The 24,491-nt window shown below is 46.8% G+C and overlaps 1 protein-coding gene across 5 annotated transcripts in view; it reads right to left on the bottom strand.

Annotated features, from left to right (window-relative positions):
* SEPTIN6 (septin 6) overlaps positions 1 to 24,491 on the bottom strand; it is a 73,066-nt gene that overhangs the window by 3,490 nt on the left and 45,085 nt on the right. For 3 of the 5 annotated variants that reach the window (XM_037069151.1, XM_037069149.1, XM_037069147.1), the window contains exons 6-9: positions 17,466 to 17,562; positions 13,210 to 13,378; positions 10,169 to 10,301; positions 7,158 to 7,348 (exon numbers count right to left, since the gene is read on the bottom strand). In XM_037069151.1, coding sequence (XP_036925046.1) covers positions 7,158 to 7,348; positions 10,169 to 10,301; positions 13,210 to 13,378; positions 17,466 to 17,562 — 590 coding nt within the window. Of the gene's footprint in view, positions 1 to 197; positions 918 to 4,926; positions 4,972 to 7,157; positions 7,349 to 10,168; positions 10,302 to 13,209; positions 13,379 to 17,465; positions 17,563 to 24,491 lie in introns of those variants that run through there. The other 2 variants (XM_037069150.1, XM_037069148.1) reach the window with 2 other exon arrangements.

Here is a 24,491-nt window from a genome sequence, read left to right as displayed (position 1 = left end):
GAAGACTCATCAAAGCAAAATTGAAAACACTGATTCTTTGACGGCTCATTTCGGCAGTTTGTGACATGGAGTTATTATACCCACTATTCCACTGACCCTGCCTTTGGGGAATGGTGTGGAGCCCTAAGGGAGATTACAGAGGAGATGCCGAGACACCTCAGAAGAATTCCTTAAACCTATCATTCAAGACACTAGGCTGGTAATAACATTCAGGTTTATTTCCCTTCCTGCATCTGTGGGGTATCCAGAATTATAGAGAGAGGGAATTTATGCCATTTTCTTCAGCAGTCATAGCAGTCATGTTTTCTGGGAGGGGCTTGCTGTAGATAAACTTATTCTGGAATTTACACACAGCTTGAGTACAGTTACTTTGAGCAAATCAAAACCGGGAAGGGCTGGGCTGAGAGGCCTAAAGGAAAAGGCGGCAAGGATCTCCTTCTAGAGCCTTCTGAGAAGGAGCTGTGGCTCTGCTGGGAGGCGGCAGGTACTCAGGGAAGCCCAATGACTAGGCACTAAGGGGGAAAGCCTTGTCGACTGGTGCTTGCTTACCCAGCCACAGTGGAGGCAAATACCTCAGGGAAGCGAGCAGCCATCAGAGTGCGAACAAGGAAACTGGTGGTGGAGAGCAGCAGACGGGAGCCCTGAACATGGTACAGTCTGGCAAAAATGGAGATGGGAAGTGGCTGGTGGGAAGTACTGGGAGGGGAAGCGGGATGCATGATGCATGTCTAAGCCACATGGCTGCTGGCTTCCTGACCAGAGGCCAGACACCATCCTCAGACTCTCCGGCTTCTATGAACTTTGGCAGGAAGAGAGTGAGGGGCACCGGTCGTGCGCCCGACTCATGTTAAGGGGTAATTAGAGAAAGGGAGGCCCAGGTCTGTTGTGCAGGAAAGGGCGTCTACCGGAAGCGCAAACTGAAAATAAAAAGAGAAGTTGGGTTAATGAATGGATGGATTAATGTACGAAAAAACAGGTTAGAAGAAAACTGTTTCTCATAATGACTAATGGATAAATTAGACTATATGGCTATGTTAGATGATCTTAAGGTCCTATATTGCATTAGCTCCTGGGAACATGCTTTCTTGCTTGTGGTAGCAGTAGTGGTATTAGCTAGCAAAATAATTATCAACTGTCTCAAGAATACTTTCTTCTTGCCCTGGCTGGCGTAGCTCAGTGGATTGAGCGCGGGCCTGCAAAGCAAAGGATTGCGGTTCGATTCCCAGTCAGGGCACATGCGTGGGTCGTAGGCCAGTTCCCAGTGGGGGACACATGAGAGGCAACCACATATTGATATTTCTCTCCCTCTCTCCTTCTCTTCCCCTCTCTCTGAAAAAAAAAAACTTTCTTCTTAATTACTAGGTCCTGACTAATGCCCCCCAACCAGGCACCTTGTACAGAAATAGCTTCAGGAAATCTCCAGGGGGTCTCAGGCCACTGGACAGAGCACCATGCTCTCAGCTACCGACTGCCTTATACTACAGGGAAAGCACATAGTTCAGGTTTCACCTCAGGTAGCCTTTGGAACAGCCTTTCAGCTAAATAGGTACTCTGGGGCAAGAGCTGTCCTAATCAGCTAAGTAGCACCCTGGGGCAATAATTGTTTGGGAAGTGTCTGTTTCAGAACAGTCACCTGAAAACCTGAACTATGGAAATCTATTACTGGTTTGTGTTCACCTGGCACTTTGACCTTTCCTTCAGTTAAACTTCATCTTTGTGACATAAACAGGGCACGGAGTATCCATCCCCACTTCATATATGAGGAGACTGACAAACACAGGGAAATCAACTGTCTTGCCCACTCATAAAGAAAAAGACAACCAGAATCAGAGCCTGAATTCCTTGGCTGTTTAATTATACCACAGTGTCCCTGAGAATGCCTTGGCTGTGGATCTAAGCCCCTGTTTTTTACCTGAAGACTACATTTATCTCACTAAATAAAGACTATTAGATATTTGGGAGGGATAGTTAAAAGCATTATGCATATGTATGTTTTTGTACAGTTACTTCCTCAGAGTGAATACATCCATACACCTACACACACACGTTGAACGGCAATTTATACCAAAAAGACGAGTTCTGCCCTGGCTGCTGTGACGCAGTGGATTGAGCACAGGACTGGGAACCAAAGGGTTGCCAGTTCGATCCCAGTCAGGTCACCTGGCCAGGTCCCCAGTAGGGGGCGAGCAAGAGGCAACCACACATTGATGTTTCTCTCCCTCTCTTTCTCTCTCCCTTCCCCTCTCTCTAAAAATAAATAAAATCTTTAAAAAAAAAAGAATAAGAGTTCTACATTCTTGTTCCAGTCCTGCCACTAACTCACTGTGTGATCCTTGGTTAAGTCTCTTAAATTCCTCCTCCGTGTACTCATCAACTGAAGATTATTCCTTCCTTGCCTCACAGGATTGTTGTAAAGGCGAAGTGAGATACCATAGGAAAAAACACTTTGAAAAGTATTAGGATGTTACATGAATGCTCATCTCTTATTTAATTTTTTGGTCTACTTCCCAAAAGAAGGGAAACCTAAACAACACTGCAATAGCCTATGTCCTGGACTTCACAGGAAGGCTGACGTATTTTGATACATGTACACTGTTGCATATACCATGCAGCCTCCAAGAGACGAGGGCCAGTAACCACTGAGACACAGTTATCTACAACTGTGTACAGGTCACAGAAGAATTGTTTGTCTCACAGTTTCAGACAACCACAAGTAGTGTCTCAAGCAATTTCAAGGCCAGTAAGGAACAGTAAGCCTCACTCTCCCTACTGAGAGGTGGCCTTTGTGATCCGCCCCAGGAATGACGGCTTTGGGGAGGGAACAGGCTGCCTTTGCTGCTTTCAGGGCCCACAGAGCCAAGGCCTCCCTCCCTTATTTGGTTTGGAACTGCTTTTGTGGTCTTCTGGGGAGAAGCCTGCCAGGAAAAAACTCAACCTACTTGGGTTGAGGTTGGCTGTTCCTGCTGTTTGCTAATTGCCTCTCACTTATAAAGTAAGGCTTTAATTATAGTTTTGCCAGAATCCATTTCAGTAATGGCCACTAACAATGATTTACTCATTGGAAATGTAAACCAAATTGCGTCAAACTGTATTAATTCAGCCTCAGTAACTGAGATCTAACTTACCAGAATAAATCATTTCTACTCTCCTCATTAAAATGGGGGAACAAAGAGGACACACGTGAACTGAGCTTCTACAGGTTATCAGACACACTGCAAGGCACTGGGACCACCACAGAGGACAGTCTAGGAAGTGATGGTCTTCCTGAATGGAAATCTGCTGCTCAACTCCAGTCAACTAACAGGGGCTCTAAAGATTTGCCATTAGGCTAGACGATAAATCATTTCATTGTTCTTTTAGGGTTGTTTCCTTTGGCCCAGTTTCATGGGCCTTATGTTTCTGATGCCTCTACAGACTTCCTCTCTGGGACTTGCTTGAAAATAGGATGTTTTGCCAGCTGCCTAAAGTCCCCAGTGCAATAGCTGCAGCTCTGTTTGGTGATGAACAGTGGGCTCTCCATTTAAATCATAAGCTGCATTAGTAAGTGGGGAGAAACCCTTAATATTTTATATTCCTCGATCCAAACAAACCAAATGCGAAGGCATTTATGAGACAAGTGGGGTATTCTGAACACTATATATATGTTAATGAATTGTTAATTTTGTAGGTGGCCTTGTGGTTATGTTTCCTTTTAAGATTTTATTTATTTACTCTTAGAGAGGAAGGGATGGAGAAAAAGAGGCGGAGACACATCTCTATGAGAGAGAAACATCGATCAGTTGCCTCTCTCAAGCCCTCCACTGGGGACCTGGCCCACAACCCAGGCATGTGTCCTGACTGGGAATCGAACCGGTGACCTTTCGGTTCACAGGACAGGGTTCAATCCACTGAGCCATGCCAGCCACGGCTGTTTGTTTTAAAGAGTCATTACCTCTTAAAAAATACATGCTGATGTATTTACAGATGAAATAATGTGAGTTTTGCTTTATAATAATCCAGCAGGGTTGGGGTAGTAGATGTAACAGGATCAGCCCCATGCTGACAGTTGTTCGGGGGCCGGGTTGTGGGCGACTGGGCTGCACTCTGCTGTCCTCTCTCTCCTTGTGTTCCTGTTTGAAAGTTTCTTTGGTAAAGTGTAAACAAGAGTAATAAGCGTAATTGTGTGAAATTGAACGTATTTATGTTCCCTCACTATCTACTACCTGAGCCTCATAGAACAGGTGCTTCATCATTGCTATAGTCCACCTACAAATGACGTGATGCCAGGACCTGCTTTATTCCCTTCTGTAGGCACAACGCATAGCACTAAGGAACCCATCTCACCAAAGGGAGGTGTTCATGAAACTGGTACCTTGTAGAATTAAATGTAAGGAATTCTATATATAATATCTGAGAGCTCTGAGTTTCTTCCACTTTCACTATAGTTTTGGTGGGGGCGGGTACAGAGCCAAAAAAAAATGGGAGAACTTGAACCCTTCGGATAAGAAATTGCCCCCAGAGGGAATCGCTCAGAACACTCCCAAACCTGGGGGGCAATGCTGCTGTGACAGCTGCAAAGCAGGGCTGCTAAATCCAACCATTTCCCTCCTCATCACAGTCTAGTTAATTTTGAAAGTGATGCTTAAGGCTCTTGGAGAAAGAAATGGCCAAGACTGAACCTCAAATATTGATCCACCTATGCTACCCAGCTGTTCTCTCAGCAGAAGTCTGAAAACACCCCACTTTTAATCAGGCAGGGAAACATTCCACATGTGCACTTGAGACCACACCAGACTACTTCTTAATATTCTAAGTCACAGGAGGGAACCGGTTAGGACAATGAAGCAGCTTGTTTTATGATTAGATATGTGTGGTGAGAAGGGGTGGATTTGGGGAGACGTGTTCTAGAAGCCACCGCCAGTTCTATTTAGAGTTAATAAAGCTTACCAGGACCCTGGGTCTCATGCAGCATGCAGCAAACAGCAGAGTTAACTGTAAAACAGTAAGAGCTGATGAAGATGGAGTGAACTTGAGGAGAAATCAAATATTACGAGTTCACACAAACAATGAAGAGTTAGAGGTCAAAGGAGGTTAGGAGGAGTAGGAGGGGAGGTGGGGAGGGTGGGCTGGTAGGGATCCCTGAAACACAGGTACTCTTTCTTAACGGCTAAAGGCAGCCAAAGGAAATTCTAAGTACGTGACTCGATTATAGCCGACCACCACCTCTCAATTGGAAATGCCACTATCACCACTTCTACCCTCATACCCCACCACCGCCATCATCACGCTGGGACCACAGTGACACAGGTCTCACAATGGGTATTTCAGAAGTTAGATAAGTGCTTAAGGAATTATATAAGAGGCCCAGGTCTGGGGCCACTCAGACATCTGGAAGTATGAAGGAGGACAGCCTGTTCTGTCAGGTCCTTATTCCTAACATGAGGTGCCACATGCTAGTAAGGTTTTCACCCACTCAGAATTGGAAAAGGGTACCATCCCCAGCCCCAAACGTTCTCGGAGACTGTAGAGAGAGTCTTTTGCCTGGGGGGGGGTGGGGGGGTGGGAGGGCATCAAGTAATCTGAGGCAACTGGGGAAAAAACCTGGGAGAAACTTCCACTCACAGAGGAATAGAGAATATTTATAGTTTAGTGTCTGTCAGTGGGATTCGAACAAATGAATCTTCTAATTCCTGCAAGCAGGCTGTGAAACTACCCCAGGGATTGACTTAATGAAAGCCACAGGGCTATGAAGGCAGCAGGTTACAGCTGGAAGACCAATTTAGACTTTTCTGATCTTAAAAATAGGAATCCGTGCCTGCTGGCACAACTAACACACCATGACAGATCAGTTAATATACAGTGTTCCCAAAGAGGCATTTGTCCTGGCTAGTTGAACTTTAGCCATCATATAATACCAAAAAGAGTTCATTAATCAGTGAATTTTGACATATATGGTTATGGTTCAGTAACACAAATGTCTAGACTAACTGGTGAAAATGTTCAAATTATACTTTTGAATAAAGAATGATCAGGTTGCAAAACGGAGTGCCTTCAAATATAAAATATGTTCATACTGCACAAAAGTCACTATTTTCTTCCTAAGGGATAAGCCAGGCACAAAGGAAAGGAAGAGGTTTCCTTCTTTTGCCAAATATCTGATAATTGAGTCAGGAACAAGTGGCTAAGAACAGAGGGCGATGACTACGGCATCTTTCAGATCCCCAAGCCCCTTTGCGAAGGACATTGTCTAACGCTCCATCTGAGGGCTTCCCGAGTCCCACTGCACAACCACAAGGGACCAGTGGGTCTTTTCCTGCTGTTGTATAGGTCTCATCAGATATATGCTTTTCTCTTCTCTGGTTCTGGGGATGAGGAATGAGATGGGTGAGGAAAACGGGCCCCCATGGTAATCAGGAGCCCATGCTATCCTGCCTTACCAAACACCAGGGAAGAGAGGCAGACTGTAACATCATTCCCCAGGTGGAAGATGGGGCACCCAGAGTACACCAGCACCTGAGGGATCCCCACCAAGGTCTCAGTGCCCCAGGCCAGAAACAACTCAACAGTCAAGAGGGTGGACAGCAAGGGGATGAGAAACCGGAACTGGGCTACAGCCTTCGACAGCAGCAGTTAAACTGCAGGCTGCAGCTAGTGAGAACTAGGCAGAGAGAGGGTTGGCCTGCAAACACAGAGAGGCAAACACCTCAGGCATCGGAGGAGAAAGCAGGCCTGTAAGCCCAATGGGCTCCAACCTCTCAAGGAGAGCGTACCCAAAGGTTTCTGTGAAGACTCTCCCACTACCCTGTCTGCCCCCTTTTGTTCATCTCTTTCTTAGAACTTTGCGGCACTCATTGTTTCCTCCCTTCTTTCTACCCTCTCACAGTCCTTTTGCTTTTCCTCTCCTTTCCCTCCCTCTCTTCCTACCTGACTCTGCAGGACTTTCCTAAGCAGGCCAAACAAAGGGCCTGGGCCTCTATGACTTACTCTCAGTTCCCCAAATTCAGGGATCCGAAGGTCCTGCGGGGACACTGAGACCAGTTATAGGTGCCCAAACTAGTTGAAGTCCACAGCTCACCTCTGCTCACCATCCCTGAGGCCTCTTCAGCCTCCAGGCCCCACCCTGAGGGGATGAGCAGGAGGAGAAAGAAGCCACCACTCCACAGCAGCCTCCCACTTACTTTTTCTTCTCTTTGTCCCTTTTCAGAGTCTGCGAGCCTCCAGCCTGGGAGCCCTGGGACTGGAGCAGCTCAGCCGCCGTCTTTCTCTGTTTGAAAGCATTCACTTCATCATCCAGGGATTTCTTCTTATCCTCCAGCTTCTTCTTCTCGTCCTGGTGTAGTTTCTTCAGACGGTCAAACTTCTCGTGCAGCTGGCAAGAAAGCACAGGGAGGTTGGGGGAGTCCCCCGTAAGCAGCTCCCAGCTGAGCTGAGCACAGACTGACTGGGTACTTCCAACCCTGTAGGACCCTGAGACCTCAAGAGACACTTCTGCTAGAGACAGCTCTGATGGCACCAAAGGCCACTGTGCTCTGGAGAGTCTCCTCCTGCCATTTTACTTCCAAGTTTCTGCTCCTAAACATAGTCAAGGAAGTGTGCATTCTGTTTAATCAAACGTTTTAGTTAAAAGAGTTACCACATGTACCCTGGAGGGTATGGCTCAGCTGGTTGGAGCATCATCCTATAAACTGAAAGATCAAGGGTTTGATTTCCAACCGGGGCACACGCCTGGGTTTCGGGTTCAGTCCCTGGTTGGGGTGCATGTAAGGCAACTGATTGATGTTTTGCTCTCACATCAATGTTTCTCTCCCTCTTTTTCTCCCTCCCTTTTCCTCTCTCTAAAAATCAGTAAAAATGTCCTCAAGTGAAGATAAAAAAATAAAATGAGTTAGCACATGCTTAGTAATACCAATTATAATAGTATAACATTTATTGAGTGCTTATTGTAGACCAGGCACTGACTTTTATAAAAACTTTGTATATATTAATTCATTTAATCATCACAACACTCCTAGGAGGTAGGTTCTTTTGTTATCTGCATTTTATGAGGAAACAGAAGGTGAGAGAAGTTAAGGAATTTGCCCAACCAAGGTCCATCCATTCTACAGATTATTGGATAGTGAGATCTCCCAATGTGTTAGGGGCCCCTGGCATTTTTCATCCCCTCCAGTCAGGGAGGATCAGCATGGATTGCAAAGCAAACTTCAACAAATGCCAAAGCTGGTCGAAGGACATACTTGTTCTTAGACATGGAAAGAGATTTTTTTTTAAAGTTTTACAAACTGGAAGGAGTGTGAAAACCTCCGGCTTGACCAAGGGAGGTTTAATTAGCCCTGAATAGAGTCAGACACCAGCAAGAATATTCTGGCAAGCCATTGTAGTAAGTGATCAAGAGGTATAGGTGATGTGGTTCTGAACTGAACCGCAACTGACCAATGTGGTTCAGTTGGTTGGGGGACATCCCTTAAAGCAAAAGTTCATTCAACTGATTCCTAGTCAGGGCATGTGCCTGGGTTGTGTGTTAAGTCCCCTGTTGCGGTACAGACAAGAGGCAATTGGTCAATGTTTCTCTCTTTCTCCCTCCCTCTCTGTCTCTCTAATAATGAATAAATAAAATCTCTTTTAACAAGAGGTCCTGGTGGTACCAAACTAGAATGAGATAAACTACCTTAAACAGTAATAGACCAAGCATAATTTCACTTTTTAAAAAAGATTTTATTTATTTATTTTTAGACAGAGGGGAAGGGAGGGAGAAAGAGAGGGAGAGAAACACCAATGTGTGGTTGGCTCTTGCTCGCTCCCCTACAGGGGACCTGGCCCGAAACCCAGGCACGTACCCTGACTGGAAATCAAACCAGCAACCCTTTGGTTCACAGGCCCGCGCTCAATCCACTGAGCCACACCGGGCAGGGCCAATTTTTTGGGGGGGATTCAAAAGAGAATTTAGGATTCTGTAGCACTTGCAGCATGCCGTGAGGGAGGTCAGGTCTCCAGGTCCTAGAGGTATTTGGGACCATCATTTAGTAAAAGGTGGTGGATGACAGGCCTGCAGCATAAACCAACTTTCACTAGTTCCTTAGCGGAAGGTAGTAGAAGCTCAGCTGATCAGTTGCCTTAACCTGGCTTTTGTCCATTGGCTTTTCATCCATCTCTCTTCAAGCTCCCCTTACCTCTCCTCCTTAAAGGCCTAGGTGACATTTGTTTTTGAAAAATGAAACTGAAATAAAATCAATACCCTTATTCTGGGCTTCAGTGATAACCCTAGAGAGTCACAGCAGGTTACCAGGAAAGAGACCTGGGAAGTCATTAAGTGCTTCCATCCATCATGGGTCTTGGGCCCAGAGAGGTGAAGCAGTTGTTCATGTGACTGGACTGTAGTTGAGGCCACTGTATTGGGCAGCAGTGGGTGAAGTGGTAGGGGGACCTGGGACGCAAGGCCACAGTTAGAGGATTAACTGTACTCTATCAGGCCCGGTTTGAGTGATGAAAACCCCAGAGGGACCATTAAACTATAGTTTAAAAACTTGCTAGAGCCACACAGATGTTTCTTTAATGTCACCATGAAATGGAACAGAATATCCGAATGGCTAGGAAAGTGCCCCAGCTGTTACTGTTTTAGGTTTCAACAAGGCAACCAGGAATGCCTGGAACCATCTTTCCCCATGGCCATCAGCGCAGTTGGGATGGGGCAGGGTGGCCTAGAAAGTCATCAATTATCACGACTGAGCTCCAAAGTCCCAGGAAGAGAGAAAAGAAAAGTTCTTTTGAAGGCAATGGAAATGTTCTGTATCTGTGCTGTCCAGTACAATAGCCACTAGTCACACGAGGATTGAGCGTTTGAAATGTGGCTAATGTGACTGAGGAACTGAGTTTTACATTTTATTTAATTTTAATTAATTTCAATTTCAATAGTCACATGTGCCTAGTGGCTACATGATGGACTGCACTGCTCTAAAGAATTCAGTAACACAGAACGAGAAAACACCCTGGCTTTGGGGAATGAGGAACCAAGAAAACACAGATGTCCCGCAGCTCCCCCTGTGCCAGCCAAGGCAGGGCTACACGCACTGTGTCCTGTTCTTGCCCCGAGGCTGCAAGGCTCTGGCTGGCTGTGCTTTCAGGGCAGAAGCCCCTGCCGTGCCCAAGCTCAGCCTATTTTCCCTTCCCACCTACCACCTAGGCTCACATTTACCTCTTTCTCTGCCTCTTTGAGTTCAGCTTCTTTCTCTTTGACTCTCTGAACAAACATCTGTCTCATCTCCTCTTCTTTTTTCTGGAGCTCTCCTAGGAACTCGTTCCTTTTGGCCTCATATGTCTCCTGTAAACTACAAATACCGTCAGGTTAATTCCACTGTCTTTGGAGTGGCTCCTGGTTGATGAACACTGACCCCAATGATCTTCCCTGGGTTCTCCTCCCCTCCTTCCCCGGTTTTGGGACAGGTGCAAAAACAGCACCACAAAGCTGTGGGCAGCTGGCTTCGCATGTGACAGCGGAATCACAGGGCTGCTTGAGGGTAACGGCATAGCCCTGGGGACCTTGAGAGATATTTAGAACTGGCAGTGACTTAGAACACTTGCTCCTATACTCTTATTTTACAGGTGAGCAAACAGGCCCAGAAAGGTGAGGTGACCTGCTCAAGACCACAAGCTAGTTAGAATCAGAGGTGGAACCAGAAACTGGGTCTTTTGTCCTTTACTGTGGGTCTACCCACTCTACTTGGCTGCCAGGTCCTACCTCTGAACTGAGCGCATTAATGAACTCTTGTAATAAACACTTGGTGAGACTCCACCATGTGCTAGACACAAGACCAAGTGACACTAATGCTAGTCATTCAACACCTACAGCCAAGAGCCACTGTGCCTGCCATCAGAGAACTCACAGTTGAGTGGGAGACGCCTAGGCTAAGTCTCCCTGCCTCAGGCCTGGACTTGGTTTTAAACAAACAGGTGTTAATCTGGTGAAAAAGAAAAGGAATTGTGCTCCGAGGAGAGCAGCGTGTGGAAAAGCACGTGTGGACAGAGACCGGCCTACTTGAGGAGCCCCGCGCAGTCCAACATGGCTGGAGTAAGCTGTGGAGCGGTGGGACGTGAAGTTCCTCAGTCTGGCGAGAGAAAGCAGATGCTGGAGGCCATACAACACTTGGACATTTATCCATGGCAAGGTTTTAAGCAGAAGGACCGACTGGATTCACTTTGAAAATGAAAAAGACCACTCTGGCTGTTGCACAAAGGACAGAGTTCCCAACAATCCAAGTAAGAAATAGCAGGATCTTACTGTTAAGAGCTGAGAAGGAATGGGGGATGTGAGATACCTGCAGGAACAGTAAGGGGACAGAACTCCCAGGACTTAGGAGGATTCAAAGATTATTCAGGTTTTTTTTTTGGCTTGGGCAAAACAGGCGAATGAATGATGGTGCCATGAGCCATGACAGGGAACACTGGAGAAGAAGTATGGTTAAGAGGGAAGAAGGTGACTTAAATTTTAAACAACCCGAGTTTCAAGAGCATTACCTATGGAATGTCTGAGTGAAAACATCCAGGGTATAGTTAGATCAATGGGTTTAGAGCTGAAACAGAAGATTTTAGCTTGGGATTCACCTATTTCTAGGTGCTAATTACGGCTGTGAGAGGAGAAATAACCAGCTACAAAGAGAATAGAGAGTGAAAGGACCAGAGACTCTAGGAAAAGAATCCTGGGGCACAACGTTTAAAGAAGTAAGCTTAAGAAAATGAGCCCGCCAATGAAGCTGAGAAGGAGTAGCAAGAGACAGAGGACTAAAACCAGCCAAACCAGTGATAGAAAAGCCAAAGGCAGAGAGAGCTTTGGGAGGGAGGCAACTGGAGCAGTATCAAATGCTGACATAAAAAAAAGAGAGAGAAAGCGACACACACAGAGAGAGATGGGACTTAGAGGCTATGGTGTAACTGGCCATGAGCGTATGATTGCTGACCTTGGAGGGAGGCATTTCAGTGGCATGGTGGGGTCAGAAGTCAATAAATACAGAGCAACTCTTTCTCTTTCCTGTAAGAACAGAATTTCTTGACAGGACAGAGGCTGGTGAGGAGGAGCAGTTAAGGGCGAGTTTCTTTAGGATGAGAATATTTGCATGCAACATGAACCAGCAGAGGAGTGCAGAGGGTATTGGGTGGGTGGGATGGAGCAAAGGAGATGGGGAGGGGGCTAGAAGAACAGCTAGAGGCACACCTATTCTTCCACAGATGCAGATTGAAGCTGGTGGAGGGGAAGGATAGAGAAAACTAAGGAAGCGCCCAATGGAGTGACAAGCACACCTTCCTCCAACCCCGGGAGCTCCAGTGGCTTCTGTCCATGAAGGGGACTGCCTGCCCCTCCAGAATGAGGCAACCCTGAAGGACTGGCTATGCTTTACCCCCAGGCTGGGTTTCCACTGCGAGCAGGTACCCTGGATCTCAAAGGCCATGTGACAGCCTTCTTAGCCCAAAGTCTCCCCATGACTTGCTTATCAAGTCCTGACATTTTGTGAAAGGAGACAAAGCTCTGGTAAATAGCAACACACGATCTTTCAAAATGTGAGACTTCTATCAGGTATCATGCATACAAATCAGACACTTATACTTTACACATTGCTCCTATTAGCAGAGTAAACTGCTTTCAAAACCATTCCTCTTCTCTGGAAGCATCTTAGATTCTGATTTGAGAAGTATGAGAAAAAGAAGTATATCAATGATGATTAACATCCTCTGCTCAAAACAAAACTTGCACTTGACAGTGAATGAAAAGCCTCAAGTTCATCGATATACATACAATGACTACTACTTGATCCCATCTGGTTTTGATAATGGGCTGGAGGGTAAAGAACACACTGGATACCAGACAGAGCAGCAGGAGCCTGATGAAGAAAGTGGGGCACAGGCCAGGCACGAGCTGCCGCACTGGGGAAGAAGGCCCCAGCTCAGGGTCCCCCTTCCGTAGAGCTGGCTGCAGCTGCTGTGTGTACACACCGTAGCAGTGAGACCATTGACCTTGCTGGGCCTATGGGCCTCCTGCCTGACCCAGTGCTCACCAAGCTCGCCTGGCCACAACTCTGCCGGGAAGGCAGAGAGGGACTTGCAGGTAAAATTGGCAAGTGACTGAGTTCTGCTGCTCTAGGTCTCAGCACCTGTGTGCTAATCCCCTGTGGATGCTCCAGGGCAAAGCTTCCACATACCCTGGGTTGGCTGGGCTGAGTTGGGCTGAACTGGTGTGAGACATACCTGAAGGGTTTGCTATCCGGGTCAGTGTCCTTGAAGCCCATCTCCTCCAGCTTGCAGCGGCGGTACAGTTCATAGTGCCGGCTGTGGGTCTGCTCCCGGAGGTCCTCCATGTTGACCCGAATTAGCATCTCCCGCAGCTTCACAAAGTCGCAGTGGGCCTCGTTTTCAACTGCATAGCAGGGGTTGGGAGATTAATAGTATATTGAAAGGAAGGCCAGAAGAAGCAGAAATGGTGAAATGAGAGACGGAACGTCTTACAGCAACATCACCTTTCTCACTGTATACAGACCTTGCAAATTTGACTGACTCCCGATTTACTTTTCTACTGATAAGGCAAATGAAAAGTTACAAACAAGAATGATGGTAACGGAAAACTGCAAAACCACAAAAAAGTCTCCCCAGACATTCAGGAGCACCTCAACCCCAATTCACCAATCAGATACTCACAGGAGTGCTTGCCGTGCACCACTTTTAGTACAACGGAATGTGCACATTCGGCAACCTGTCCAATAAAAGCTTGTGGACTCTTTGTTCCCAGTACTGCATGAGGTACTGGGAATTCAGAAACAAAGTCACGGAGTCTTGTCCTCAGAAGTTTAGTGGAAGAACGAGCACAAACAGATAAATTCAATACAATACAAAAATTACAAAAACAGAGGTAGATAGCCCAGGTGCAATAAAATCCCAGAAGAGGAGGGGACCCAAGAACTCATGGGAGAGTGAAGGCTTCACCAGAGAGGCAACCACTACGATGACTCTTGAAGAAAGAATAGAAATTTATCAGGCAGAGGAGGGAATATGTTTTGCAAGGTCTCAATGAGATTAGGCAAGGTTACACAGTTAGTGAATTGCAGGGTTAGGATTCCAATCCAGGTCATATAAAGCAGGGCAAAGGCAATGACCCGGTGCCAAAGTCCCCAAAATCTATGGGGAAAGAACTAAGAAATCAATAGCTGACAGTGACAAGCGGGGGTATGGGACCATCTGGACGGGAGAAGCGTCAAAGGAGGTGTTTTTTAGAGGGTGGATAATGGCCTGATAGGAGCAATAGTGACTGGGACGAACAAATTGGGCCCCACTTTGTAGCCTGAGTGGACAAGCCCCCTCCTCAAGAGTGTGGCAGAGGTCTGCATTTGGGGCAGTAGCTAAGAAGGACAGAGATGTGGACCAAATCGTAGCGATGTGGACCAAATCATATCAATGTGGACTTCCAGGGAAAACACAAGGTTGTGAGCAGTGCTCTGGCACGTGACTCCAAGTACAGCTCCACTGTGTCGGAGTGGGAGTGTCTAGCCTGACCATGTAGGGACGGTGAGGTCTGAGATGATGAACAGGCCTAGTCACCCCAGTTTCTGTCTTGCAGGGTGTGGGAGAAGGTAGTGGGGGCAGGGAGAGGTCTGGGATGACAGGGTGGGCACAGTCACAAGTCAGCAATCTTCCAAAGCCCAAATTAGCTTATATAACCCCTCTGCTCAAGGCCCGTTGCCTTTGGGATAAAACCCCTCATGTCATATAACAGAAGCTAATATCACAACAATTGCTTCAGTCAGGCAACTTTTCAGGACCATCTCTTCCTCCATCTCCGGGCAGTGATCCCTGGTCGTCAGTTAGAAGGAGTGATTCTAATGCCCCTACAGGCTGCTCAAACAATACACAGCTTCTTCCTCACCCGAATACAACAGTGAACTCTGGCTTACAAGAAAAAAACGTTCAAAAACTGTTTTTCATTAGGTGTGCAGTAGTCTAAGTTGGAGGAAGTCATTGGAAGAACCACACCTGCTGGCTTCTCATGTCACCTCAGGTTCCTGTCTCTTCGACCACAAATTCATCCCCTGTGTTGGACTATTGCTTCAGCAACCACTTGCAAATGTTCCCAGTGGAGCATCCCCAGCCACAAATAGCAGAAAAGTCCAAAATCTAGCACAACTCTACCAACCAGTCTCATTTTACCCATGGAAAATTCCAGTAGCGCTGGAGGGTCTCTGGTGTGCCCTAAAGCATGCCGGCCTTTGGACAAGATGTGGCCAACTTCCCACCTGCTTTCACTTGTTTGTGGAGTGTCAGGGAGGAGTCTGCAGTGAACCAGCCGCCCTGTCACACACGGTGCCTCGGCAATCCCAGCTCTAGCTTACAGCCGCAGACTCGGAGGTCCAGGCACCCCTTCTAGCCATGGCAGAGTCCTCGGCCTTGTTTTATCCACTGAATGGACTAGTCCAAGTGGAATTTAATACACGTCAGGAAGACCACATAAGGAACATTCTTGGCTATATATACAATTAAGTTTGTTTTAAAATTACAAAATAATCATGCATACAAAAGAGTGCATGAAATGTGCAATTTAAATGATTTTCATAAATGAACAAAGGCAGAAAATCAATAGAATAATAAGCAGATACACAGATTAGCTAGCTCTTCAGTATGCACAGCTGCTGATGGGAAGAGCCTTTGAAAGGTGGCTGAGGGAGATGAGACGGCTATGTGTGGCTCAAGAGGCAACATATCCACGAGTCCAGTGAAACATTACCAGCACCTTAGAAGAGTTTCAGATTTATCATTCGTTTCTTTGGTTTATAATTTTACAACTTACGTATCAATTTCTAAAGAAATATATATATATCTTTATATATACTACATACATAATTTAGTTCTACTTTTGAAATTCATGCAAATGGAATCATACAACATGTACTCTTCTATGACTTATTTAGCTCAACATTTCTGAGATGGATTCATGTAGATGTAACTGTAACCCATTCATTCTTGTTGCAGTATAGTATCTCATTGCATGTTGCAGACCACTCTGCCTGGTTTTAGGAATTGTATCTCGACCCCTCGTGGCTAAGGGCAAGGGACGACCTTTGGAATAAGAGCCGCAGGAGACAAAGCCTGTCTCTGGTAGCAAATGCTGCCTCAGTTTCCTCTCCCTGCCCCCAAAGCTTGGTTGGAAGTCAATGATGGGTAAGACCCCTCACAGTGGGGGCAACCTAAGCCAGACTCAATCATGTGGGAGGCCATCATGGAAGGGAGGGCAGGAGGGCTGCAACAAAGAGGGAGCAATAGACTCCCCCCCTTCCCGCTTTGTCAAAGCCTGAGTCCCCATGTCCTCTGGGAGAAACACTTCTTGGCTCTAATCCCCTTAAGCCTGAATACCTGTTGGGGAGAGGTGCAGCTCCTTGCCTTGCTAGAGCATGTCCTGGGGAAAAATCTGGCATCACAAAGACTTGCTGATAAACCTGTGAAATCTGCTCTGCTGAGAATGCTTTCATTCATATGATAAGGGTCCAAGAGGAAATGAGTATGTCTCCCAAAGTTTCTGCAACTCTCTTCCTGACAGACACTGACTCAGACTCTGAAGCCCTCAGATATCTTTGAAATGTTATCTACTGTCTGATCCTTGCTGCCCTGCATTCCTGTGTATTACCACCCAATAAAAGGCTATGGAGCAGGGGGCTCGGGGCCATTTTCTCCTTGGAGAAACTGGCCGCTGCTGGCCTTTGTCTCCCCTGAGAAACTGGCCACAGCCCACTCCTCCTCCCCAAGCAGATCCAGCATGTCTCAGCCACATTCACTTTTGTCTGTGGCACCTGGGGGGACTCGCGAGAGAAGTTGCCCCCACAATTACATGATCATCTTGCAATTCATCTAATTTACTTATTTTTTATTTATTTTACTTTTTAAAATATTTTATTTATTTATTTTTTAGAGAGCGGGGAGGGAAAGGAGAAACAGTGGGAGGGAAACATCAATGTGTGGTTGCCTCTCATGTGTCCCCTACTGAGGACCTGGCCTGCAACCCAAGCATGTGCCCTGACTAGGAATCGAACTGGCGACCCTTTGCTTCACAGGCCTGTGCTCAATCCACTGAGCTACACCAGCCAGGTCTCATTTAATTTATGTTTAATGGATATCTGAGTTGTTTCTAATTATTCACTATTAGGAGCAACACTGCTTTGAACACTGTTGTAAGTCCCCTGGTGCACTCAGGCAAGTACACATGCTCTCTCACACACTCCTTCCCACCTTGCTCCAGGTATATTTGTTTTGGTTTTAGGAATGCTTCTTCCATGGGAGACAGACAGCCTACTCATGGCAGAGAATCTGGGAACAAGTTTGCCTACTGGCAACTCCTATAGCTGTTCGAGGCTCAAGCCAAAAGAGTAGAGACTGGGGATGAGTTAGGGACTGGTTCCCCAATGACTGGGGTCAAGCAATGCGACAGACAAAAGGGGATCCCTGTCTCTTGGAAACTCACTCACCCTGCACGGTGCCCCAAGGATACTGCCGGGCCTTCATCATCTTGTTGCCTATCTTCAGTTCTTCTGTGCTGCCAATGACAGCAAAAGGCAGGTGGGCCTGAAATAGAAGGCAAACAAAAGCTGATAACTCAAGGAGAAAGGTACAGCTCCTACAATGCAACTGCTGCTCATCTCCTGGGCCTCAGGCCCTCAACACTACAGTGTAGCTCACTCTTGCCAATGTCAAGAGGCATTTCTTAAGCTCCCAAGCTGTCTGGGGATAAGAGGTCTAGTCCAGGCTTCTGCTATTCAGAAACTCACAAGAAAAGGTAACAATGACATAGTTGAATACATAGGGAACAGACAAAGACAGAAAATCAATAGAATAATAAGCAGATACACAGATTAGCTGGCTCTTCAACGTTCATAGTTGCTGAGGGGAAGAGCCTTTGAAAGGTGGCTGAGTGGGATGAGAGGGGCTACGTGTGGCTCAAGAGGCTAAAGGAGAACAAGAGTACTGGGAGTGCTGGCCCTCCCCCTTTCTCAGAGTGTGAGCCCTGAGAATAGGTATATACTGAAGTCGAACTGCTGACTGAGCTGTATGCTCCTTGTTCTCTTCCTTCCCTGGAGCAAGAGCTCACACTAAACTCTCAAGCCTAGAAGTCAAGTCCATAAATATTCATCCACATGCCCATGACCATTCTGGGTTCTGTTTTAGGTGCTATAAGGGAGACAGGACTTCCAGCCAAGATGGAGGTATAGGTGGAAACACTGTGCCTCTTCGCACAACCAAGTTTAAAGACAACAAAATTTTAGTAATAAAAATGCAACCGAAACACAGAAAATTGAACTGCATGGAAGTCCAACAACAACGAACCATTCAGCCAGGCCGGTAAGAGGGGCAGAGTCAGCAACTGGTGGAGCGGGGTCGGGCAGGGAAAAGCGGCCAGGCAGACAGGCGCGCAGGCAGCGGTTGGCAGGTCCCAGGTGTGGGGTGGCGACAGGCGGACTCAGTGAGGGCGCGAGGCAGCTGGCTGACCGCGGTCACACATTCATGCGCAGATAAACTAAGCCAAGGAGCGAGCAGTGAGACAGACCGCCCAAACCAGGGACTCAGCACCAGGAATTAAAGCCTAAAAGCACCAATTGAAAACACTTTCGGAGTTCAAGGTGCTGGGAGAGGCTCCCAGGCTCAAAGAGAGTTCGTTGGAGAGACCCACAGGGTCCTGGAGGGTACACAGGCTCACATACCCGGGAACCAGCACCAGAGGGGCCCAATTTGCTTGTGGGAAGCAGCAGAGGGAACCGAAATCTGAGAGACAGCAGGGCAAGCGCCATTGCCCCTCTCTGACCCCGCCCCCACATACAGCGTCACAACCCAGCAACTGGGTCACCCCGCCCTGATGAACACCTAGGGCTCCGCCCCTCATACCTAACAGGTGTGAACAGACCAAGACATTATGGCTCAAGCAGAAGAACAGCTCAAAGCCCCAGAACCAATACTTCTGAGTGACCAAGAGATAGCCAACCTATCAGATGCACAGTTCAAAACACTGGTGATCAGGATGCTCACAGAACTCATTGATTTTAGTCACAAATTAGAGGAACAAATGAAGGCTACACTAATTGAAATGAAAGGAAATGCACAGGGAACCAATAGTGATGGAAAGGAAACTGGGACTCAAATCAAGGGAGTGGACCAGAAGGAAGAAAAAAATGACCAAACAGAAAAAATGAAGAAACAAGAATTCAAAAAAATGAGGAGAGTTCCACCAAGATGGAGGCATAGGTGGAAACACTGTGCCTCCTTTCACAACCAAGTTTAAAGTCAACAAAGTTTCAGTAACAAAAATGCAGCCAAAACACAGAAAATTGAACTATACGGAAGTCCGACAACAACGAATCTTTCAGCCACACCGGTAAGAGGGGCAGAGCCAGCAGTGGAGCAGGGTCGAGCAGAAAAGATCTCTCGACCCAGGTGCACAGGCAGCCATGGGTGGGTCCCAGGTGTGGGGTAGCAACAGGTGAACCTAGTGAGGGTGCAAGACAGCAGGCTGACCGTGGTCACACATTCGCACACAGATAAACCAGCAAAGAAGCAAGCAGTGAGACAGACTGCACAGGCCCCAGCAGCGGGCAGCAGCAGTGATCAGAGGAAGCAGAGGGGACCGCCATTGCCCCTCTTGGACCCCGCCCCCACACACAGCGTCACAACCCAGCAACTGAGTTGCCCCGCCCTGGTGAACACCTAGGGCTCTGCTCCTCATATGTAACAGGTGCAAACAGACCAAAACATGGCTCAACTCAAAGCCCTAGAGCCAATAACTCTAAGTGACCAAGAAATAGCCAACCTCTCAGATGCACAGTTCAAAACACTGGTGATCAGGATGCTCACAGAACCGGTCGATTTTAGTCACAAATTAGAGGAACATATGAAGGCTAAACTAATTGAAATGAAGGGAAGTGCACAGGAAACCAATAGTGATAGAAAGGAAACTGAGACTCAAATCAAGGGAGTGGACCAGAAGGAAGAAAAAAATGACCAAACAGAAAAGTATGAAAAACAAGAATTAAAAAAAAATGAGGAGAGGATTAGGAACCTCCAGGACATCTTTAAACCCTCCAACAGATGAATTATAGGAGTACCAGAAGGGGAAGAGGAACAGCCAGGAGTGGAAAACTTATTTCAACAAATAATAAAGGAGAACTTCCCCAGTCTGACAAAGTAAATAGACTTCCAGGAAATCCAGGAAGCTCAGAGAGTCCCAAAGAAGTTGGACCCAAGAAGGAACACACCAAGGCACATCATAATTACATTAGCCAAGATTCAAATGAAGGAGAGAATCCTAGAAGCAGCAAGAGATAAGGGGACGGTCACCTACAAAGGAGTTCCTATCAGACTGTCAGCAGATTTCTCAAAAGAGACCTTACAGGCAAGAAGGGGCTGGAAAGAAGTATTCCAAGTCATGAAATCCAAAGACCTACAGCCAAGATTGCTTTATCCAGCAAAGCTTTCATTTAAAATGGAAGGGCAGATAAAGTGCTTCTCGGATAAGTTCAAATTCACGGAGTTCATCATCACCAAGCCCTTATTATATGAAATGTTAAAGGGACTTATCTAAGAAAAAGAAGATAAAAAATATGAACAGTGAAAGGACAGCAAACTCACAGTTATTAACAACCACACCTAAAACAAAAGCAAACTAAGAGGACAGCTAGATCAGGAGTAGAGCCACAAAAATGGAGATCACATGGAGGGTTAGCAACAGGGAAGTGGGAGGAGGAGAGTGGGGGAAAAGGTACAGAGAAAAAGTAGCATAGAGGATAGGTAGAAAATAGACAGGGGGAAGGCAAGAATAGTATGGGAAATGTAGAATCTAAAGAACTTGTGACATGTGGACATAAACTAAAGGGGAGGAATGGTGGGGGAAAGGGTGTGCAGGGTGGAGAGGAATGAAGGGGGGAAGTGGGACTACTGTAATGGCATAATCAATAAAATATATTTTTTAAAAAGAAGTAGAAGACATACTCCCTCACCCTCTGGGAGCTTACAATCCTACTGGGGCTGTTAGATTTACATATTTCAAAATATATAAGACAGAATATGCCCAAAGGCTCAAATGCATGCTCTGGTGCCCTCCACACAGTAGGTGCTTCATAAAATACTTCTTGAATGTCAGTGGCCATGAAAATAGTAGAGAAGAAAGACCAAGTATAAACAAGGGTCTGAGCTGGGTGCTTACAGAACCTGATGAGGAGGGAGGCCTGGCTAATGAAGGCTTCGTGGGGTCAGAGAAGCGGCAGCTGCCCCCAGTTGGCAGTGTGGGGCCTGGGAAAGCAGCCCTTCTGCAGGGAACAGCCCAGGTCATAAGTGCTGAGTGATCACTGGCCAAATGGAACCACTGAATAACTACTGGTTACAACCCAGGTGATTCTGGGCAGGGCTTTACCTAAAAGGACTTTGTGAGGACAAGTGAAAAAAAAAAAAAGTCCACTGGAACTTTCTTAGCCTGCTTGGAGAAACAGGCCTCGGTTTGTAGGCTCATCTTTCCATTCTATAAATATTTACTGAGCTCTCGCTATGTGCTAGGCATTAAAAAAAAATACAACATTGAAAAAGTTCAGCGCCTGCCCACGGAGAGCGCACAGTCTGGTAAGGGACAGACATGCCAACAATAATACTAGACTAAGGTCCAGATTTTAAACAGAGGCTCAAGGGCTGGAGGAACATGGAGGAGGGAGCAGCTAACTTCATGGGAAGTCAAAGCAGGCTGCACGGAGTAGGCAGCAGCAATTATACTAGTAGTATTGTAGCTAAAGAACTGATATTAGCAGCAGCAATTCACTCAACTCCAGGGACTCCATAGCAGGTGCGCTACATTACATTACCGCATTGAACCTTTACAACAATGCTTGAAGTAGATGTTTTATTATCCCATTTTATAGAAGAGGAAACCGAGGCCCAGCAGGGCTAAGTGACTTGCCAACAAGCACACAGGAGTATGGGGCAGAGCAAGGGGTGGTCTCTCTGACTTGAGGGGCCTGCCGGTCTGCCACGCCCATTTAGAGATTAGAGCGGCAGAGGAGGCGAGTGCTCCAAACCCTAGGGTGAACTGGTTGTGCAAGGTCAGATTGTAAGTGGCAGTTCAATTCTAGGAAACTTGAAGCAAATGTTTTTTGTTTACTTAATCTGTGCACTGATCTCACAGCCAATCCTTCCTCTCTATTCTCTTCTAGCTCTGCACGCCAAGAATGTTTATAGGAGTGGAAAACACAGGACTTAATCAGGAGCTCAGCTCCAGGACATCCGCTCATCCCCCGAGGTACTTGGCCGTCCAGGTGAAGTGGCTGTCCCTCATCCTCTCTCAGCTTCTCTCAGAGTGCCATCGGTTCATCCCTTCCTACTCCACTGACCTTCCCTGAAACAGGAACATAGGAAATAGGGAAAGAGGAGGCCATGGATACAGAAAGTGGGCAAAGGGTGAAGGTGGGAAATATTTTATCAGCCCTACTAGGGCAACGAATCATCAAGAGGGCCATCGCACATGTGACTCAATGGGGTAGGTACTAGGGGTGTACTGAAATCTTGAAAACCCTGCCCAAGAGCCAGTGATCTCTGACTTCTGCCAGCAGTCTTTGCCAGGGGGTCATCCGGGCACAATTTGTTCCCACTCAGGGACCCAAGACATGTTGGGAGCCTCAAAAAGCACCCTGAAACCTTTTCTGGGAAAATATTGTCTTTCCTACAGAAACTGCAAAGCTTTGGCCACATGACACAAGGGGCGTCGGTGGCAGAGGGCTAGACCAAGGGAGGAGGTAAGAAAGAGAAACCACATTGTATCGTCCTCGCACATCGTGGGCTCTCAACTGAAAGTGATGGAGGAGGAGGCTATGTGGAGTGGAAAGTATTTCTCTGGGCTCAAGAGAACAGGAGGGGGTAAAAACAAAAAGAGAATAAAGGAACAAAAAATGTCAATATTCTCTTGGGCCTGTTACTGCCAAGAGACATTGTTAGAATGACAGGGTCACTTACTTCCCCTCTTCCTTAAACTGCTGTCATATTGTCCCTCCCCATTCTAAAAAGGCACAGCTCCTACCCAGGCAACTTCAGAGAGCTACAGAGACCTCCCACGGCACACTCTTTTACACCTGGCACCGAGTTCTATTCTGGGAAGCCTAGGCAAGTATAGCATTTCCCAGTGCTCCCAGGCAGATATCATTTGATTCTCACAACAGCCTTACAGGGCGGTTATGATCAACCCCATTTGTGATTTTGGGGGATTGGCATACAGAAAGGTTAAATGAGAGTTAGGTCCTTAACTCTCATGCCCAAATCTTCCCAGTAAGTAGTGAGGACACCACATTTTATTTTTTTAATGTCTTTTAAAAAAAATATTTAATTTATTTATTTTTAGGCAGAGGGGAAGGGAAGGAGAAAGAGAAATATCAATGTGTAGTTGCCTCTCCTGCGCCCCCTACTGGGGAGGGGGGGCACCCAACCTGGTCCGGAACCCAGGCATGTGACCTGATTGGGAATGGAACCGGGGACTCTTTGGTTTGCACGCCAGTGCTCAATCCACTGAGCCACACCAGCCAGAGCAGGACACCAGGCTTTAGATGCCAGCCTCCCCATGTCACTCAGGGTGGCCTGTGTTCTGCCTCCCGGCTAAACGCATTTGCTGGAAGTCAGCTAACTGTGAATGGCAGAAAGTCATGGGGCCAGGCTCCAGCCCTCATTCTGCCGCTCTTGAAAGACTGATGGCTATGACAACCAAAATAGAATCAAGAAGAGCAGAGAGAAGGTACCCCCAATCGTACTCCCAGGGGCGACACTTGGTATATGTGGAGCCAGGGCAGAGACTCTGACAGAGGCAAGACAGTGCTGCTACTGAAACAGTGACAGGCTCCTACGGGGAGTCTGTGGAACTCTCTCACCCAGAAGACCTCGGGTGAGATGCCTCAGTCTCAGAAAATTTCAACAAGAGCCCTGGCTGGTGTGGCTCACTGGATTGAGCACCTGCCTGAGAACCAAAAGGTTTCCTGTTTGATTTCTGGTCAGGACACAAGCCTGGGTTGCAGGCAGGTCCCCAGTTGGGGGCGTGTGAGAGGCAACTGATTGATGTTTCTCTCACACATCAACGTTTCTCTCCATCTCTGTCTCCCTTCCACCCGTGTCTTTGAAAATAAATTAAAATCTTTAAAAAAAACTTCAACAAGAGATGGCCTCAAGCTTTATCTTATGAGTCTAGTCCCAGATTCACTACCTTTCCTGCCTCGTGTCTACCTAAAATTCTTCTTGGCACGTTGTAAAATTTTTGATGATCCAATTGGCATGAATTATTCTATTCTGTTTCCACTACATCCATTATACTTTGGGAGGGCACATGATCATTCCTCTCAGCCCAGTGAAATAATGACTGTCAGGGCCCTTTTCTCCTCGTCTGACAATATTCCCATTGGGCGCGGCTTCCTCCCAGGGTGGACAGGATTTCCCAGTCATGCTGCTGGTTTTCCTCACCCTCATTTCAGGCCCCTACTGGCAACTGA

Source organism: Sturnira hondurensis, unplaced genomic scaffold, assembly GCF_014824575.4.
Source record: "Sturnira hondurensis isolate 20B ecotype Veracruz unplaced genomic scaffold, ASM1482457v3 Scaffold0018484, whole genome shotgun sequence".
Classification (NCBI taxonomy): Eukaryota; Metazoa; Chordata; class Mammalia; order Chiroptera; family Phyllostomidae; genus Sturnira; species Sturnira hondurensis.
The sequence above is the reverse complement of the archived record's forward strand: the minus strand, read 5'-3'. Positions and strand labels throughout refer to the sequence as shown.